The sequence below is a fragment of the Wyeomyia smithii genome, chromosome 2, assembly GCF_029784165.1.
Source record: "Wyeomyia smithii strain HCP4-BCI-WySm-NY-G18 chromosome 2, ASM2978416v1, whole genome shotgun sequence".
In the NCBI taxonomy this organism is placed as follows: domain Eukaryota; kingdom Metazoa; phylum Arthropoda; class Insecta; order Diptera; family Culicidae; genus Wyeomyia; species Wyeomyia smithii.
Window position 1 is genome coordinate 193463957 of NC_073695.1, and position 20889 is coordinate 193484845.

General features: G+C 39.1%; 2 protein-coding genes across 6 annotated transcripts in view; both read right to left on the bottom strand.

The window, feature by feature from the left end:
• Window positions 1-3709: 3709 nt before the first annotated feature.
• Window positions 3710-20889, bottom strand: part of LOC129721956 (NAD kinase-like) — a 63432-nt gene continuing 46252 nt past the window's right edge. For 4 of the 5 annotated variants that reach the window (XM_055675093.1, XM_055675094.1, XM_055675091.1 and 1 more), the window contains 6 exons: window positions 9791-9874; window positions 9496-9729; window positions 9123-9432; window positions 8808-9065; window positions 8665-8747; window positions 3710-4679 (listed from right to left, as the gene is read on the bottom strand). In XM_055675093.1, the coding sequence (XP_055531068.1) occupies window positions 4469-4679; window positions 8665-8747; window positions 8808-9065; window positions 9123-9432; window positions 9496-9729; window positions 9791-9874 (1180 nt within the window). In that variant the 3' untranslated portion in view covers window positions 3710-4468. Of the gene's footprint in view, window positions 4680-8664; window positions 8748-8807; window positions 9066-9122; window positions 9433-9495; window positions 9730-9790; window positions 9875-18739; window positions 19643-20889 lie in introns of those variants that run through there. The other variant, XM_055675092.1, reaches the window with a different exon arrangement.
• LOC129721957 (uncharacterized) lies at window positions 9889-13702 on the bottom strand. Its single transcript, XM_055675096.1, has 2 exons — window positions 10921-13702; window positions 9889-10829 (listed from the first exon to the last, which is right to left on the bottom strand). Exon 1 carries the CDS (start codon window positions 12873-12875, stop codon window positions 11883-11885), a length of 993 nt encoding a protein of 330 aa, XP_055531071.1. The 5' UTR covers window positions 12876-13702; the 3' UTR covers window positions 9889-10829; window positions 10921-11882.

The following is a 20889-nucleotide window of genomic DNA, read 5'->3' on the forward strand; positions in this document are numbered from 1 at the left end:
TCGAATTGAGTGAAAATAATCAATATCCAATTTATTTTTTTGCTTCTCAAGATTTTACCGCTTTTGCCTCAGAAATAATTTCTGGTTACGCCACTGCATCATACAAGTGAAATAAAGAAAAGAAACATTTATTTTATGTTCATTAATCGCAAAATTTCAGTATTTTTTGTGTGATTCGATTATCCGGAAAACTCGATTATCCGGAATGAAAATTTTTTTGATGTTCCGGATAATCGAGTCCGTCTGTGTTACATAACTTCATGAAAGCAAGCCAACTAGATAGAATAAAGTGGCAAAATACATCTCGCGTACTGATACCGCAATGCACAAATCTGTTGCTATGACAACTGTTAACCAACGCATGCGCAAATATATTGTTATGCGCAGTGCAACTAGATCGACAAACTTTTTTTAAAAAGCAGATTTAGTTGATTCTAAATTGATGATAAAAAATAATATTCAACCTTTCAAAATGAGTTGTTTCTTTCGCTTGAATAATTGAATTGTTAGATTGTTAAATTTAATTAAATCCAACAAAACTAAAAAATGTTGTTAGATATACGATAACAAAAATTGGAGTGAAATTTGGTTACACTGCAAGCGTTTGGTTTATCTTCTCATGGCGCATTTTGACCCTCCGAGAAGAAATATAGAAATTGTTCAAATTATTCAAATATTAATTTGATCAAGTAATTTTACGTTGGCTGCTGAATACTAAGACCTTTGTATAAAGGAAAAGCAGGTGCGTAGTATTGTTATTAGGTGGCGTAATGTCTTACGAAAATACATAGTTATTGTGTTTTTGAACTCATGTTATTAAAAATATTAAAAAAAAACATCTCCAAACCCAGAAAAAACGCACTTGTTTTCAAAATGCGGTTGTGTTACTGTTGAAAAACAACTTCAAACATAATATAACAACACACGTTTGCAATTGAACTTGTATTACACTAGTCTCGCTCACTACTTTTATTGTGACTTATTTACTAACATGTTGAGTATGCTATTTGGGTAATATACCTAGGAACTTCAAATCGACTACTTCAAACGATCCGATGGGCAACCACGCTCTCTACCGGTCACCAAGTGCTTCGTTTTGGAAGAGTGTATGATAAGTCCTATTCTCGCAGCTTCCCTCATGAGAGATCCAAAAGCCTCTTCCATCGCTCTACGGTTAATACTAATGCTGTTGATATCGTCCGTTGAACCCAGGAGCATGTGAGACTTCGTAATGTTGGTGCCAATGCTCTGCACGCCAGCCCTTCCAATGTGATGTTGAACAATAAGTTTGGCAGCCCGTCACCCTGCTTCAACCATCCAACGTCATGAAAGCGTCCGATAACTCAACGGCTATCCTGACGCCGTCTCGTCGCGGACGAATTGGTTTCAAGAACTATTATCACCGGGCTGTCCTCCGTCGTCCTTACGACATGCCCAGCCCATCGGAGTGGACGATAGATGGCTCCACAAGCAGCTTGCGCAATTTCGCCGCCGTGCTCTACGTTCATCTGCGCATAACGCTTCCCGTAAGAAGAATGCCAGGGCGCGTTACTCCTTCCGGTTAAGACTTCCGGTCTAATATCCTGCAAATTAATGCAGCAGCCAATTCTACTCGTTGTCGTCGGTTACCGGTGAGCTCAAGTACACGAACTTGTCGACCATCACGATTTCATCGCCACCAATCTGCACTCGAGGTGGGAGGTTAGCACTATCTTCTCTTGAACTTTTTCCTCGTCTTCGATGCATTTTGGACTGGTTAGGTCCAATCTCGAACAACCCACATCGCTCGATCCATCGTCACTTCGAACATTCGCGTTAGTTTTTCCGGGAATCCGTAGCAGAGCCATTTTTAATTAGGAGGTCTATACCTTTTTGTTCGAGAAAAAAGAGTAAAACTTGAAATTCTTTATTGCATAAATGTAGCAACCTTCTGAAAGTTTTGTTAATTAATAACAAACAAATACGTTTGATCATAAGAAGTAACAACTATTTGTGGAGTAATGGCCGTTTCCCCGAAACGCTGTTTTTTACAGATCATATTATTTCGTTAGTTTAGAAGTGTGCTCGGTATCTGATCATTTTTATAAGTATTTTGTTTTTAGTGCAGAAGGGACCGTTTTTTCCCGAAAAAACATGTTTTTAGCGCTAAAAACTGCATTAAAAATTTCTTTTAGGCAAATTTAAAATTATCAAATTATGTAATTTAAGTATCAAAAAACGATCGTTCAACGACCGGGGAATTTGATAACGATGTTGAAAATCAGTTCAGTATTTTTACCGCAATCGTAAACACGGCAAAGTCATTTTTTGAGAAACACCATTCCGGGATTAATGCGTATAAAGTTTCAAGTTTAGCTTATGCGGCCGTGACGAGCTGCGCTTCAAATCGCTCTGATTTTCTCTCTATTGCTCAGAACTGTTCTCAAGAAGTTGTATTTAAAGATATTACAATAATTAAAACTTATAAGGTATGTAACCCCTCAAATTCAATTGAAACACATTTGTTTCATTTTCAGGCACTTTGTAATTCAAATTAAAACTTTTCAAACTCTCTTGCTTTGAGTTTGACAGCTGAAAGGCTTGAAAAGAAAAGAAATGATTTTCAATTGAAAGCGAAGAATAACAGCGTCACTTTCACCTGACGATTGTCAATTGAACATGACAATGATCGCAAACGGAGAGGGGGCTTCCATACAGTTCTTCCCGCATATAGAGGGAAGAGGGAGAAAAGTAAATCGTGACGTTTAAATGACACGCTGAATGTAAGGAAAGTGTCATAGTATGCGTCAGTATTTCCGTCAATTGAGACAGTCATCAGTTTCATTTGAAATGACGCGGTGAACACCAGACGGGAAAGAAACCCGTAATGAAATCTGTTTAACAGCGAAAATGTTCATCGTGGCTCGATGACGGTAGTCGAAAGGAATCAATTGAAATATATAGATTCATTGTTATGTTTATAGATTGTAGAGCCCTGTTCCGTAGTCGTAATTGATCGACTGTGCCGTAAGCCAATTTTAAATCGATAAGGTCGTTGTATAACCTGCCGAACCGCCCCAGTAGGTTAAGCACCACTGGTGTTCATCGAGAAAGGCGTCAAAATCCATGCTGTTTATTATAACACGGAAGTTGTGGAGAAAATTGTGGCCCCGAGTCTTCGAAAACTCTTCGGAGATGATCACTATGTTTTATAGCAAGACGGTGCGAACTAGGTTCAACGCTGGTTTAGGACCATTTAACGTATTTTCTGGATAAAAATAAATGGCCGCCATGCTTCCCAGATCTGATTTCAATTGACTTCTTTGTCTGGTTTAACATAATGTCCAACCTTGCTGATAACAAGATCTCCAACTTGAAACAGTTTAGAGCAGTTATCCAGGAAATCTGGGATTAAATACGTGCGTACAACCTGCGACAGCTTTGAAAAGCGTTTAAAATTGATTGAGCTAACAAAATGAGGAATTATTCCAGAACATTTACTGTAGATGATTACTATAAAAAGCACGTTCGATAAAAATACTTAGAAATTAATTGTGTGATACTTACATATTATTATGAAATTTTGAAATTGTATCCGAATTTATTAAACACAGTATAAACAATTGTTACGCTATAACTAAATAAAAAAGGGCTTCTAAGGCGCTCTGTCGGCAGAATTCTGTGTTTTTTAAGTGAATTATTCGATTTTTACAAAAAAATAAAACTACAGTTTCGTTGGTAAACTTTTTTTATTGATTTTTTTATTAAATATTTTATATAAATTTTAAAAATCAACTTTTACTAACCTCTAAAGTTTCAACAACTGTATTTGATTTGCTTTTTTTACGTTCTTTGCTATTGATCTTCAGTTGCTCATGCGAATATGATAATAATAGTCCGATTTAAGCATAAAAGGCTAAGCCTACAATACGAAAGAAAACGAGTACAAACTATAGTCGCCCTAAAAGTTCATTTCTCACACGCACACCAACAGTTCGCCATTCATTGGAACACATTGACAGTACACAACTCTCTATTGCGTCTTTAGATCAAACTTGAACTTGAACAGTGTTGATAACATTTTTTTTCACCTAACCAGTATCTTCACAATAATTTAATCACCATATTTTGGCTCCAAACCGGAATGACCAAACGAATCACTTTGCTGTCTATAATTCCTGTAGTATATATAAAGCTCCTCACACTCTATACAGGCTTCATCCCAACGCAACCAAACCGATCATTTGCTGATTAAATCAAATTATAATGACCACACTTTTCACCTACTTGGTCTCACGCACAGTCAAGGTTAAAAATTGTAAGAAAAACCGTAGAAGCATCCTCCGCGGCGTCTTGCGGCTTGCGGGTTGAATAAAAAGGTTGTCACTGTTCGGAGTAGTAACTGGTAACTTAAAGCGGTTCTCGGAGGGGGACTTGTGCAGGATCCCGGCAACGCCGCAATGATTTTGAGCATAGGCTGCGATGGTGCTTAGGTTTCCAAGTTATCGATACCGCGGTCGATTTCCTCGATGGCACTGTCCTCCGTTCCCGAACCGGTCAGGTCGGACAGTTCGTCCAAGCACTTTTGCCGCTTGCGCACGTTCCAGTGGAGGCACTCGGCCAACGAATCGAACCAGTCGGCGATCTGGTCCTGAGCGCATATACTTGGCACCGGGTAGATGGAAGTGGTCACGTGCAAGCTGCAATGGTAAAAAAGGAAAACCACGACTTAGAAAGGCGATCTATTATATTCGTTTTATCAAACAATGTGGAGTACAGTCCTCATTCGTTACATTAATTTTCAATGTAGCAGTAAATTTAGCTAATTCTTCTCTTGACTAAAGGTTCTTCTTCCAAAAAAGTTAGGGCTTTTTCAATGGTTTGGAACCTTTTTAAGCATTGAAACATTTTTCTTCATTTTGCATTTTTTTTTCAAATTTGAGTACCCGCTTCCGTATATGTTTTATAAAAAATAATTTATCACAAGTTACAATTTTCCCTTTGGAATTGTAACTTGAACCAGCAAACAATCAAAAGGATTTTAGTCTCGATTTTTTTAAAGACATCGATGCAACTAAATCGAAAACAAGAATACAAGCACATTTCACTGCGATGAACAACAAGCTTATACCAAACCCAAGCACAGAGCAACAAACGTAACATTGAAATCAAGCTCCGTCGTCAGAACATAAATCTCTTCAAATTTATAGTCAAATAAAAGTAGTCGCACTCCACCGTGTGAAACTGACGCTGTGTGTAGAGTTTTGTAGTTCCCAATTTGATACATGCACGTACACTAGCGCTGCAGTCGAAATAAAAGAAGCACTGCAAAAAAGGCAGTAGATGACGCTAGTGCTGCTAACGGTAATAACTTTTATCATCAGAATAATGATTAAATTATTTATTTCAAAAAAGGGCGTTATGTTTGTTAGTCTGGAACCCAAGAATAAATGACGGATCTTAGAAAGTAGAAGACATTGTTGTGTATGTTACACAAAGTCTTCCACAGAGACTAAATAGTTTTTTTTTGTGTTTTTTTTCGGATTTTGGAACATTATTGTAACTTTCTCCATTTATATTCAGTTTTCCAGTCTGAATTGTATTAGTGAGCGAATCTCCAGATGAAAAAACAATAGAAGTTTAGATCTTTTCCCGGATTCAGTGTGAAACAGTAAGAGAATCCATCAAAGGCCCCTTCAGATATAAATATGACCCTGAATACATAGCGCATGATTTCACAAAACTACTTTCTCTGCTGTCACAATTGACTTTACGTTGCTTAGTTTTATGAAGCAATATTTCGCATTTCCATGATTTTCTTCTTCTCAGTCAAATTAATCCAGCATATGATCTAATGCAATTTTTCTGTATTTTTTTCACAAGGATTTTGGAATTAACACGATTTTTTTACGTAAATTCCGGAGTTGCGCGTTTTTACGTAGATTCCAAGATTTGCATTATTTTTCAAGCATATTTCAAAATACAGGTCGGACTCGATTATATACAGTCTCCGAAAAAATTTCACTGTATATCGAATCAGAAAAAAAAAATTTTTTTTGTTTATTTTTCATAAATATTTTGTTGTTTTTGAATAAATAAGTAGGATTTTTGTGACTAACCCCCTTAAAGTCGTACAAAAATATATGTATATATAATAGAATCAGAAAAAATATTTTTTTTTGTTTATTTTGCATACATCTTTTGTTGTTTTTAAATAAATAAGTAGAATTTTTTGAAAATTTTGATCAGTGTGTATTGTGTTTGTTTACTCTTTTAGTTTTGATATTGTTGTGCTGCGTTTTCAAGCAATTCAGAACAAAAAATGGCAAGTGCTTACGTAAAAGCCAGGAAACAAAGAAACGTTTTAACTTTTGCTCAAAAAGCAAAAGTTCTTTACGATCTCGAACAAGGTCTGTCGGTTCGTGACGTACAACAAAAATACAACATCGCTGAAGCAACTGTGTATCATTTAAAAAAAGACTGTGTATCATTTGAAAAAAGACAAAGAACGGACTTTTATGAATCAATAAGGAAGCGCTTATTTATAACGTAACGCAAGAATAATTATTGTTGATCTCCTTTCCCCCTTTGCCATGCTTTTTGTTTAAATTTTCCGTATGGGTTGCAACACTTTGCCAACCCAACACTCTTTCCCGTTTCCTGAGCGTTACATAATTTGTAAACGTTCCCTCGCGATATTTCTGTTTTAGATCAGCTTTACTTTACTTGAAACATAATGGCTCAAAAACCAACGTTTTGGGTCAAAAAATGTTGCGTTACGTCATATTGGACTGAAGGGAACGTCCATTAATTACGTACCGTAAATAAAAACTATTTTCGACCCCCTCTTTCCTCTAGGTAACGCTCTTTGTATAGATCTTCAAAATTTTAAGTATTGATTGCGACGTTTCGTCAGATCTCTACCTCCCCCAAGCGTTACGTATTTTTGGACGATCCCTATACGACATTGCTGCTTTAGGTAAGTTATACTTAAAATTGAAAAAAAAATATTTTTTTTTATGATTCGATTATATACAATTTTGTATATAATCGAATCATATATAATCGAGTCAATATATAATCGAGTCTGTATATAATCGAGTCCGACCTGTATATGCGATATTTTTTCATGCAGCCCGTACTGCCGGTACCCGCATAACTGTCCCATACTGATTTTGGTCACTTTTGAGTTATCATCGGGAATCGACTTAATTGTTATCATATTTTCTGGTAAAAAATTAAAATTGACACTTTTGTATGGAAAAACATGGAAAAAATACCAAGTTGTTTTTGTCCCATATTGAAAGTACCCGCATTACAGTCCCACTGCATAGTGGTACAAACTGCAAACATATAATTTTGCTCCAGATTAGTGTATATCGGATTATTTTAGGCATATAGAAGTATGTCATTTAATTAACTAGACTAATGTTGTTTTTCTGTAGTAAAATCTACGTTGCCAATGATACCGCCAGTTGCTGGTTGAATTTATATGTGATGGGACAAAATATGCGAGTAAAATGTACCCGCATATTTTTTCCGTTTTGTCTTTTTTTCAAGTTATATAACGTAAAACCAATTCCATCCATGGTTTTTTGTTCTCAACGATAAACTTGTGGAGCCATGAAACTGTTATGGTCATTGATTCTGGATGTAATTGCTAGAAATCCGAAAATTCACGGATAATATTAAATCGCCGTTTTCTCAACATGTTGTTTTTCATTATGGGACAGTTATCCGGGTACCGGCAGCGTATTCCTTGTGTAAAAAGAGTACAGAATAACATCAATATAAAAAAGAAAAGTAGGACGGAGCATTTTTAAATGAATATTGTTGAAAATAGTATGCTCAATATCTATTCAACGAAAATCATGCAGAGGTAACAGATTGTGATTAACGAGTAGATATTTATATTATGAGGCAAGTAGGTAGGTACTCAGTGTTGTTAAAGGTACCGTAAACAGAAGACAATCAATATAGCGAAAAATAAATTGTAGATGCGTAGATTGTCCGTTTTTCAAGTTCCTGTGAGTGGAGCATTTCATTCAACAGGACTCCAGAAAATATGATAATGTGTAGGTAATCGAGGGTTTTTAGTAGTAACAAGCAACTATAGATAGATACATTGAACTATCGCGATGTAGATTGTGATTTTCATAATAAATATTTGTCGCATTACAATGTTATGGCCTGCATGTTCCATATTCGGTATTCGTTGCCTCTGTATTAATGTTAGTTATGTTCTGGCGAAAACGAATAAACATTTTTCAGAGAAACACATCGTAGGTATTGATAAAGTTCCTCACGAAAATATGATAGATTATGAGCAGTTCCACAAAAAATGTCGCAGTTACAATTTTTTTTTAAATTGTTAGTTGTTTTCTTGGAAAGACAAAATTATCATCTACAACTTTACCAAAGACGTCACACCAATCAAACAAACCGTTTCGACTCTCAAAATATTTGTAATCATCAATACCTTTCCAAAATAGTGTTTTTCAATGGCTTCTCAAAAATAAGTCGAATTCCAAAAAATTAAACCAATAGCAAAGTTTCAGCCAAACCAAAAATGGTCGATTAAATTGGTTTCCTGTTTTTCGTGAAATTGCTCTTATACTTGATTGATTATATGATGTGTGAGAGGCAAATGCAATAAAATCATAAAAAACGAGGAACAGATCTTACCTGTCACCGTGTAGCAATTCTTGACGGTTCCTGCCGTCAAACGATACCCACGAGCTATTTCGACTATCCGGTGATAGAGCAATCTAAAAATAAAATATAAATAATGTTACACTGTACGACAAATGAATCCAAACCCCACGCACCTTAAGCTCCACCCCAGCTGGCAATACGATCGGTCGGAAACTGAGCGAATGGGGACAGATCGGCGTCACCAGAATGGCCGGCACAGAAGGATGAATCATGGAGGCTCCTGCGGCTGCCGAATAGGCCGTACTCCCGGTTGGAGTGGAAACGATCAGCCCATCACCCTGCACGGAGGTAATGTGCTTTCCGTCCAAGAATAGGTCGATATTGCTCAGGTACGATGACAGACCGCGATCAATCACCACTTCGTTGAGAACCTGTTGAGTCAATAATCAAATAAGTACCTTACAAAAACAGCAAAAAGTACAACCTACCAAAATGTTAGTCGTCGGATCCTGCGACGATCTGAAGGTGGCTATCTCCTGCTCGGTTTTGTCTTTTCGAACGATAATACACCTCAACCGGCTACGTAACGTAAGTGCGGCGTGACCCTCGAGCACATTGGTGACCTGTTCCTGGAAATTGTCGAACTGGAATGGCGTCAGAAAGCCCAACGAACCCAAATGGAATGCCATCACCGGTGGAACCGACTTCTGAAACAGCAGTGATGCGTACAGCAGCGTTCCATCTCCGCCCAGGCAGATAATGAAGTCGATTTTGTCCGTTAGGTCGTCCCGGCCGTCTCTGCGAAGAGTTTACAATCGAAACAATTAAAATCAAGAGTTTTTAACCCCGTGTTACACTCACTTGAAGGTGATTAATTTATCCTGGATCTTAGTGAAGCGCTTGTCTCCCGTCAGCAGCGGATCGTCCAGAATGGCACCCTCCACCCAGACCACCATATGCTTCTCCTTGATAAGCCACTCGACCAGTTCTACGAATGGCTGCAGCACCTTCGAGTCACGAACCTTTTTTATCACCAGCACTGCTAGTGGAGGCTTGTACCAGGTCAGTCGCTGGCTGGCGGGATCCTGAATTTGCCTGCAGAAGATTCGTCAAAAATTGAGCATTGAAACGTAACACCAAATCAAAAGATACTAACATCACCATGGCAGAGTTTTTCATAATCCGACCACATGGTCCAAACTGTTGGAATGGTGACGGTGCGTTCAAACTTCGCGTTCGCCTGGAAGAGCAAGAAAGAAATTGATCGGTTAGACTTTGTTTACAGCTATTTATATAATGATGAAAATGAGGTAATCCAAATAATTTAATTACTTGTACAAAAATTTGTGATTGATTCTTGTACTTTAATGACTTTCTATTTACAACAAAATCTACAATACTTAAAATAGATTATGCATCATCATTGAACTCTGTCTCAGAGGGGCTTAGAGTATCGATCATCACCTTATTCATATCAGGGGCGGATTAACGCGTAGGCGAAGCAGGCGGTCGCCTGCTCGTCAATCATCGAGGGGCGGCAAACAGACGGCTAATGCGTGTGCTTATTTTTTAAGCGACGAGGAAATTTTTTCTCTCTCTAGCAGGATTTCTATTCACGTGCGACGCGACCATCCACATTTTCATGTACTAACGTTGTACTAACACTCCACATGCCACAGTCTTCTTGCAAAATTTCAGCTCAGTCGGACTTCGAAAAGTGGTGCCTCGAAGCGGTCAAAATTTCACTTTTTCGGCCGATAAAAAATGCACAGGTAGTTCGTAAAATGTTCGATATTGAAAAAAATGGTCTTATAAATGCATGAAACGTCGAGATCTGTCATAATCTCTTAAACTAATTATCTTAAACTTTTTTTGTAAAAATCAATTTTTGTAAAAATCAATCCGTTCCATGCAGCAACCAATCTTGTTGTTAGCGATGGTGCCAAGTCATGTTTTGATGCAGTAGACTTTTTCAGTGTCGTGCAAGAAATTTTCAACTTCTTTTCTGCTTCAACTCATCGTTCAAAAAACACATTACTTCTCTTACGGTAAAGCCTCTGAGTGGAACGCGTTGGGAAAGTCGAATTGATGCTGTCACTCCCTTGAGGTTTAATATAGGAGAAATGTATTATGCCCTATATGAAGCAATCGAGGATCTGAAGCAAGATGCGTTTGCAAGAAATACTGCAAAAAGCCTAGCAAAAAAAAATTAAAAAAATCAAATTCTTATGCAGTTTAGTAGCTTGGCATTCAATTTTGCTCAAAATCAATTTAGTGAGTAAGTACCTTCAAAAAATAAATAGCAGTCTCGAAAACACTATAGACTTGATAGGCAGCGTTTAAAACTTTTTGAAAAATATGAGAAATGAAGGTTTGAATAGCGTCATTACTGATGCTTTAGAAGTAAATCCGGAGTTTCAAACAGAAACACGAATTCGGCCGAGAATGATAAAGAAACAGTTTGCATACGAACAGTCAGATGAACCAATTACATCGAAAAAACTCTCTTTCAAAGTGAATTTCTTCTATTCTGTATTGGATGTAGCTATTGCATCGTTCGATGATCGATTCCAGTTAATGAAAAATCACAGTGACAATTTCAGCTTCTTGTATGATATTCACAGTTTAATGGGTTGTAGTACAGATCAGATAGAGAAAAGTTGTCTACATTTACAGAAAATCCTCACACACAAGAAAGAATGTGACATCGATGGACATGAAATGCACCAAGAACTTGTTAGTTTATCACCTTATTGCCAGCTGAGACGACTCCAATGAATGCGTTAAACTACATCACAAAAAATCAACTGATTGATACTTTTTCAAATGTTTTTGTATCTTTGAGAATTTTACTCACTTTACCCATTAGTGTAACAAGTGGTGTTCTTTGAGCTCCTGGAAAAGACATACAATGAAAGCGCAGGAGACACATCCACAGTTCGATCAGCACTACAGCGCGAGAAGTGTTGGGTACAACTGCGGCAGCTGCGTCCAATGAGTGGTTTGACGCTGAGTGCCAGCGAGTGACGGAGGAGAAGAACCGCGCCAGGGGTCACATGTTGGCCACGGCTGTGACTCGTCAGAGCGTGGGTAGATATCGAGATGCTAGAGCCGCTGAAAAGAGACTCCATCGCCGGAAGAAACGACAGCATTGGGAGCGTCTTCTTGCGGAGGCGGAAGGTTGCTTCTCCAGGCACGATGCGAGGAGTTTCTACAAGAAGGTCAACGGAATTAGGAATCGAAACGTGTCAGCTCCTGTCATGTGCAACGATAGGGAGGGGAACCTGATAACCGATAGAACAGAGGTGGCCAGGCGTTGGAAGGAACACTTCAGTGTGCTGTTGAACGGTGAGGGAAACAGTGGAGTCGAAAGGAGCAGGATGACTATTGAGAATGATGGTCAAGCTGTGGATCCACCATCCATGGACGAGGTGAAGAAAGCAGTGGAAGAGCTGAGAAACTGCAAGGCAGCTGGGAAGGGCGGCATTCCCGCCGAACTCTTCAAAGTCGGGAGCGAACAGCTGTATCGTGCCATCCATCGGATCATACTGAGAGTGTGGTCTGATGAAGAATTGCCCTCGGACCGGTTGGAGGGTCTCATATGCCCGATCTACAAAAAAGGTCATCGTCTGGACTGTAGCAATTATCGGGGCATAACTCTTCTCAACACCGTGTACAAAATTCTCTCCCGCATCCTGTTCCACAGACTGAGGCCGTTGCAGGAGACCTTTGTTGGCGAGTATCAATGCGGTTTTCGAGGGGGACGCTCCACGACGGACCAAATGTTTACCTTGCGACAAATCCTCGATAAAATTTCGAGAATTCAACTTGCAGACGCACCATCTGTTCATAGACTTCAGGGCAGCGTACGATTCAGTTAAGAGAAATGAGTTATGGCGGATCATGCCCGAACATGGCTTCCCAACAAAGCTGATTAGGCTGATACGTGCCACCCTTGAAGGTTTTACATCAAGCGTCAGGATAACCGGTGAGATATCGGACCCTTTCGTGACGTTAGATGGTTTGAAGCAGGGTGATGGGCTGTCGAACTTATTGTTCAACATCGCATTGGAAGGTGCTATACGGAGGGCTGGTGTGCAGAGAAGCGGCACCATCATTACGAAATCGCACATGCTTCTAGGTTTTGCGGATGATATCGACATTATTGGTATTAATCGTAGAGCAGTGGAAGAGGCCTTCGGACCTCTCAGGCAAGAAGCTGCGAGATTGGGGCTTGTCATGAACTCTGCCTAAACGAAATACATGGTGGCTGGCAGAGTGCGTGGTAGTCCGTTGGAGGTTGGTGCTGCGGTGGTGCTAGATGGGGAAACATTTGAAGTAGTCGACGAATTTATTTACCTGGGAACATTAGTGACATGTGACAACGAGGTTAGCCGTGAGATAAAGAGGCGGATAGCAGCCGCAAACAGGGCCTTTTACGGACTACGTAACCAGCTACGGTCCCGCAGTCTGCAAATTCGTACTAAACTTGCACTCTATAAAACACTGATTCTTCCGGTGGCTCTCTACGGCCACGAATCATGGACGCTGAAAGAGGCCGATCGGTGAGCTCTTGGTGTTTTTGAGCGTAGGATTTTGCGTTCAATCCTTGGCGGCAAACTAGAAAATGGTGTTTGGCGCAGACGCATGAACCATGAAGTGTACCAGGCATACAAGTCGGCGGATATAGTCAAGCGGATAAAACACGGCAGGCTTCAGTGGGCTGGGCATGTAGCGAGAATGCCGGATGAGCGTCAAACGAAGGCTATATTTAGCAGGAATCCCGATAGAGGTCGTCGACTTCGGGGTAGACCCCGCACTCGTTGGATGTGTGCTGTCGACGAGAATGCACGCGAAATAGGTGTTGGGGCGATTGGAGTATAGCAGCCCAAGACCGAGTGACATGGCGACGTATTCTGGATTCGGCACTGGATTGATAATCGGTCTGTCGCCTTAAAAGTAAATTAAGTAAGTAACAAGTGGCGAGAAAAGTTTCTCAAAATTAGAGCTTATAAAGACGTAACTACGATCGACCATGTCGCAAGAACGTTTGTGTGGCTTGGCGATAATATCGAAAGACAGGTGCTTCAAGAAATTGATATGTCGGAAACGATAGAAAATTTTTCAACATTGAAAGCATGAAATGTTCATTTTTGAATTGTTAACACAACACATGCTGTCTAATCGAATTTTCGAGTCTATAGAAAATGCGTTTCATATAAAATAAAAATTTGAGGGGGGGGGGGGGGGGGGCGGCAAAATCAGTCTTCGCCTGCAGCTCAAATCAGCCGTCGTCCGCCCCTGATTCCTATCTAATTAACACCAGATCGCAAATTTCAAGTCGAACAACTCTCAGCATGATTTTTTCCGTAATGATGTTTGAGTCTAGTTATGGGCAGCAATAGTCGTTAGTTCGTGAGGGATTATGCTCAATTTTATTATGCACGATTTGAAAACAAAATTTTGTTACATGACAACATTTTTGGAAAAGACAAGGGAGTTAGTTATAAAATAGAGCCCCGTATGAGTAATTCAAATACCCAAGAACAACAATATCGCACGCTTAGCCTTGGGGCTAATAGCGGTCTCGATCAACTAAATTAGTTGAGAGAATTCGTTATCGAAATTGTTTCTGGCACATTTTGTATGTGTAGGATAAGTACAACGATACACCGTGCCCCAGTGTTGAGCCGAGAAAATTTCCAGCTCGAAAAGATCCTCGACTCGATCGGGAATCGAACCCGATATCACAACCGTGTGGGAGAGCTAGCCGACCGACATCGCTAACCACAGAGCCACGGGGACCACCCAAGAGCAAACAGTGTTACGTGTAGGAAATGACCATTTCGTAACAGCAGTGACGATTCGAGGTAGCATGACGGCCAGTAGAACTACTATCGGGAACATGCCTGTTGGCAATGAAACGTTGTTTGATGTGCGTGTCGGTAAATAATTTGAAAGTCATTTATTGACTGACAATCAAAAGTAATTTAGTAACCGTTCTCTGTCACTCGTAATTGTTAATGAAATAGAACCAGAAATATTTTACGAAACAAAAATGACTAATACATCATCACGCGATGCTAAGCGGCTCATTCAAAAAAAAAACATTTCAGGACGAGCATTATCAGCTTGAAGCGTTCTGTCTCATTTCAATTTTTTGTCATTTTTTCAATCATACGCATCTATTTTTAGAGAAAAAAAATACACTAAAAAGTCACCGAAAATATGACGAAAATCATGAAATGTAACTTTTTTCAATCAATTTCTGGCAAAAAGTAAACGTTAAAAAACGAAATAACTATGAAAGAGAGTAGAGAACCTATTTTAAGCAGCTTACGAAGTATTTTGTCTTTGTGTATTGGGACGAAATACTCGAAATGTGTAAGATGAAATACAAACATAAGCAGATCAATTTGTTTACTACTTTTCCCTTTGTCCGCACGTGTTTTCAGATCGTAAAACTAATTTAGCTAACTTCAACAGAGAACAATTAAAGTTTCCAAGCGTGGGACACTATTCCAATCACCCCGAACCTCTTTTAAGCAGGGTTTTCAGGGGACTTTTTGAGCACCCAGCGCCTGAATGGCTGCAATTTCGGTTGATTTTTTTCAATTGATATAACATTATCGAAGATTCCTTCGTGTTGAATCTGTAATTGAAACTGTTGATATTAATCAAAATTGAGGTCCGCTTTCTTCAGCTGACGCCACTGCTTAAGCCGTTCCTTACTCTATTTTTTTACAACAACAAAATTTTATTTTTTTTTTAAATTAAGCTCTAAGAGAAGTAGTAAGCTTAAATGTCAAGCATTACCAAAACGGAAGTTTAAATGATTTGCAAAGACGATTAAGAAATATTCGGTGGAATAACAGAAAAGCTTTTGGAAAAGAATTCGGTTCTGCTTTCAATACGTTTTGGTAAAATGTTTGTACAACAAAAACATTTGTATAAAAAAAAAACATCATTTTGGAGTCGAAAAATATGAATACAGGCCGAACTCGATTTTATATACAGTCAGGGTTTTCTACGCGGGAGATACATACCTCGTAAAAAATGCGTAAAAACGCGTTAATCCGAAAATCCACGTAAAAAACCGCGTTAATTAAAAAACCCGAGTAAAAAAACGCGGCAATTTAAAAATCCGCGTAAAGAAAGGCTTTAGAAAAACCCCGAGACGCTCTACGACCAGTATTTAAAATTGTCCCCTTTGACGGTCATTCCAGATCCTTCGGAGTGCGGAGGTGTTTTTTTTCTAAGTCTTTTACTCAATAATCGCTTAGGGAACCTTAATTAATGACGTATTCGAGGGGGAGAGAGTTTGGGGTTTGCAGTTTTGTGACGAAATGTGTCGAGGGAGAGGGTGGGGGTCATGCCAAGCTACGTAGCAAATATAAAAATAAGAAAAAAAATGGATTTTTTCTAACTGCTATTTTTTATCACTGTTGTGTGTTTAGAGTCATTTTGATTACTTTCTTGTCTTATCTTGTTCATTAATGTTACAAAGTATGTTTTTGATAATTTGCTAAAAAATTGTCAGGGTGGGAGGAGTGTTGGGTTATAAAACTACGTTATTATCTAGAGGGGGGTCTGACTTTGATATTTCGTAGGAAGCCTATAACATCCATAAAATACGTAACGCTTGCTGGGAAAGTAGGGAGGCTGTTTGACAAAGCGCTTCAACCCGTACGGAAAATTTTGAAGATGTATAGACGATCGAAAATAGTTATTTTTGAGCTATGTTATTAATGGTCTTTCCCTAATTTAAACATATAAAATGCATCTCTGTTGGCCTGTGTGATCCATGTAGGCTTGGAAACTACTGAACCGATCGGCGTATATTTTGTTCTAGGGACCGGGAAAAGTGACTAAGAAAGTTCGAGACCCCTCTCTATGCTGGAAGGGAGGGGTCCCATCCAAATGAAACGCAAACTTCAGCACAACTCGAGAACCAATCGAGCAGATAGAACCAAATTCGGCATATGGATGTTTCTAGGAGTAAGGGGCCATTCACATACCACGTGGACAGATTTTTAACGATTTTCAACCAATTTGTCCGGAAAACAGTTCAAAATCATCGGGATGATGGACACAGTTTGGGACGAAATGTGACGAGCGGAGGGGGAATATGGGAATATGAAACTGGAAAAAAATTCAATTTATTCTAACTGTTTATTACTTGTCTGCTAAGGGTCATTTCCAATACTGTCTTGTTTTTTCTTGTTCATTTATGATACAATGTATGTTTTTGATAATGAAATTTGCTAAAAATAAAATTTCCGTGGTGGAGATGGGGGGGGGGGGTTGTTATAAAGCTACGTTATTATCTAGAAGGGGTCTGACTTTGCGACGAAATGCTACGACGGGGGAGGAGGGGGTAAAAAAATCCAAAAAAACTACGTCATTTATGCATGCTCCCTAAGATGTTTAGGATTTTTTGGTTGATAAACAGGATTTAATGGGACTTGGCACATGAAACTATGGAAAAATTTTGCAGTGTTTCACACGTAGTTGAGTGTTTGAATTTTTGCCGAAAAATTAATCAATATTCAACATATAAATGTTGATTCAGGATATTCATGTGGCGAAAATGGATCCTTAAGGGTAGGAAAACAAAACGAAACCTTCAGTGTACACATCTCGGGTTAACAACCGGCCGCCGTTAGACGGCCTCTTGCAATAACAAATGACTGGTCTATCTATTGCCTTGAAATACTTCCGAAATTTCAACATCATATCATTTTCTAGAGTTTGAATGGACTTATTATTGTTATTCTGCTACCAACTTCAATCAGGTTTTGTGGAATCCCAAATAACTTTCTGCGTGCAACTAGGATTGTTTTATTTTGTATACACAATGTTTCAAAAACCGTGATGAAATTGAAATGTTCATTGTGATTACACCAATCACTAAATTTGCGACTGTTGGTGTTAGTCGGATCGTTTTGATAGTTCCGCTTGGTTCTGTACACTAACAGTGGACAGCGACAGTTTAACAGAAGGTCAAGTTTCAAAATCAAAATGCAGTACCTAGACAGCACTTCCGTTGAATTTATTAGTGGTATAATTTGAAAAAAAAAAACAACCGGAAAACGCCACTATTGTTATTTTAACCTCGTCAGTAAATAAATCCAAAAATATACTTTCCAACTTTACACTGTGTTTTTTGGAATGTGTATTTTTTATTTATGCTGGCCTGAGATGTCAAACAAATATTAAGTTGATTTCCGAATAGGAATTTAGCCTCTAGGCTTTGCTCAAAAATCATCATCAAATAGGCATGGTGGTTTAGGTCGCCATATTATTGCGTATAATATCAACAACCGTGTGCACCCTAGTCATATTTTGCAAAACGAGAACAAAATCATTAACTTGATTCAACAGAGTAATCGAAAACAATTTCATTAGCTGCCTGAGTAAGCCCTGTTATCAAAGATTTTAAAAAAGAATTTATAGAGACGAGATCAAAAACCCTATGAATGAAAAATTGAGGCCGCCTCTAGCTTGACTCATATTCTAGCACATCACAGCATAAACAATATGTAAACATTAGTATTTCGCATCACAGGCAGCACCAACCTGCCTTCGGGCGTCTGCGAGAGTGGGTAGACTGCCTCACGCCAATCGGCGGCCTGCGTCAGTCCATGCAAACGCGACCCAGACACATAGGCTGTATCAGGCCGACGACGCACGGACCAGACAACCTTTACCTTTGCATGCTATGGGTGAGAAGTGACGGAGAACGCGAAAAACTTGCAAATCTCGTTTTTTCATTGCAACGTTTGGCTTCTCGCTACAGAGCCAGACAACCGGTGGACAGTGAAAAAAATGAAGCAATACCGTGCAAACAAAAAAGCCGAACAATTATTAACAGCACAGCCTCCATTTCACTCACAACATAGTATATTTTACTTCAGCTGCAAAATTGTTTCGGAACATAATTTTGGAGCAAAATTAAACCAACAACCAAGCTCACTGTGCGATATAACACTATTATCGGAAACCCTATCAGCCTACGTCCAGCTGGCAGTTATCATCCAAACTTCTTCCCACGCGTTTGGAGGTAACTAATTTTTTGCTACCACAAACCGATCCCCCGACAAACCTTCTAGCTCTCCACAGCAGCATCTCGTCCTCGTCGGCCAGGATATCGCCATCTCCGTTGCTAGACGTAGAGTTGCTGTGGCTACTGTCGCTGCTATTGCCACTACCGCCAGCACCTGCACCGTTACCTCCGTAATAGTGGTTGACATTGCCTCCGCGTTGACCCTGATAAAACGTTGGATGATAGTGGTGATTGTGGTGATGTTGGAAATGAAGGTGCTGCGATGCAACGTTGCCTGGGGTGTTGAAGTTTATCAGATCACTCATGAAGTCATCCTTTTCACCGGATTCCGTCATCTTCGAAACACTTGCTTTGTCGTGTTACTCGATTAAACCCCGTCAGTCGGTTTGCTTTTGCCGTTTCTGACTTTAGTAGTTTTTGCTCTACACGACCGTTACGGTTCATTAACTTCTTGATTTTTGATTGTTGTTATATTCAACTCGAACCAATTGTAAATCACCGAACAAATCAGCAAGCATGCAAGCTATCGTATCCAACAGCTGAACCGAACTGATCCCAAAAACGAATAGCCTGCCTGACAAACCGTAGGTTAGAATGGCCCGTACTTTAAGCGAGAACGACGATCTACATTCTAGTACCTAGTAGCCTACAGATAAAAGTGACCTGTTGATATGTGCACACAAACACACACTTGAACGCACGCACCAAATAGCATTTACTAAAACGATCGTACAGACGATGACACTTCAGTGAGCACCAAATGAGAATTATATTAGTTAAAACAAAACTTGCGACCGCACAGTGTAGCAAACTTTCCGACTATCCAGAAGAACTCAACGAACCGGAATGACCAAATAGAGTTGTGTCGATAAAAAAAAAAACACTACAAAATATATACGCCTCACGATCGAAGCTGTGGCGTCAGCAGCAGAAAGAACGTTCGCTTGCTTCTCATCTCTGTTACTTGCACTGTTGTTGAGCTGAGTTCTCGCCGTATGATGGTGGCGGGCTATGCAGAGCCAAACGTTGCCACAGTGCTATATTGGCACATGGGTTTTTGTAATGACTGTGATTATAATTCTACAACACAGAACACAACGCGGTGGAACTTGCTTGCTTGGGTATTAATAATTTCCTGTTTACATCATTACTTGATATTCATGCCATTTGAGAAACTGATTTATTTTTTTTTGTATTTTAGAATTTTATGCTTAATATGTTTTATACGGCTTAGAGATTCAAAGTCCATCAAAATATTGCAAATAATATAAAAATTTGTAATGTTTATTAATAGTTTAAGGATGATAGACAATGCAAAAGCAAACACTCTATCCACAAAAAATGAATCAGCTCATGGTTAAAATACCATGATGGTGAAAGATATGGTAACTAATTATTTTCATGATGACAGTTTCTAAGCAACCGACTGTCCAATCCACTAATTACTAAAGTTAGCCTGCTGAAGAATTGCATCATTTGAGTAAGCAATGATCTTGAGCTAATTGTTTGTTTTCATTATTTTGGTAAGTTTTTCAGTAATTTTGTTGGTGTCTTTGAACGTTTTTAACTTTCTTTCGTATTAGGGGCCATCCACATACCACGTGGACAGCTTTGGGGGGGGGGGGGGTTTGGCTAATGTCCACGGTCCATACAATATTTTTAGAATTCATATGGGTAGTTGTCCACGGAGGGGGAGGGGGGGGGGTCAAAATCGTTAAAAATCTGTCCAAGTGGTATGTGGATGGCCCCTTACCTAAAATGACGGGACGGAAAAAAACGACGCATCGCTGCGAGGAAAAAGAAGAAGATTTCTCCTTCTGACAATTCTACAGTTTGCAGAGAAAATCTATTCAATATTTCACCTGAGTAGGAAGTCGGAGATATTATAATTATTATTCATGATGAAATGGTTTAATATAGAATTGCTTTAAAAAAATCACAAGAAGGTTGTATGCAAAGCCACGACCGCAAGGTTGAAGTAGAATACTTTTACAAGAAAGATAACCTGGCTGCTTGCGTGTCAGTCATTTTTTCTAGTAAATTACGTTGACCGTTCATTGACAGTATTGTAATTTCTTTTTGTCTGATATTTTGAATGAAGTTCATTGGATATTTTTAAATTTTGTGCAAATGAGAAGTTGAAGTGCTGCCGAATTGTAATATGCACATTTAATACGACATCATTAAAT

Coding starts and splice junctions, on each gene's coding strand:
- LOC129721957 (XM_055675096.1), bottom strand. CDS start 12,875: ATGACAAGCCCCAATCTCGCAGCTTCTTGCCTGAGAGGTCCGAAGGCC.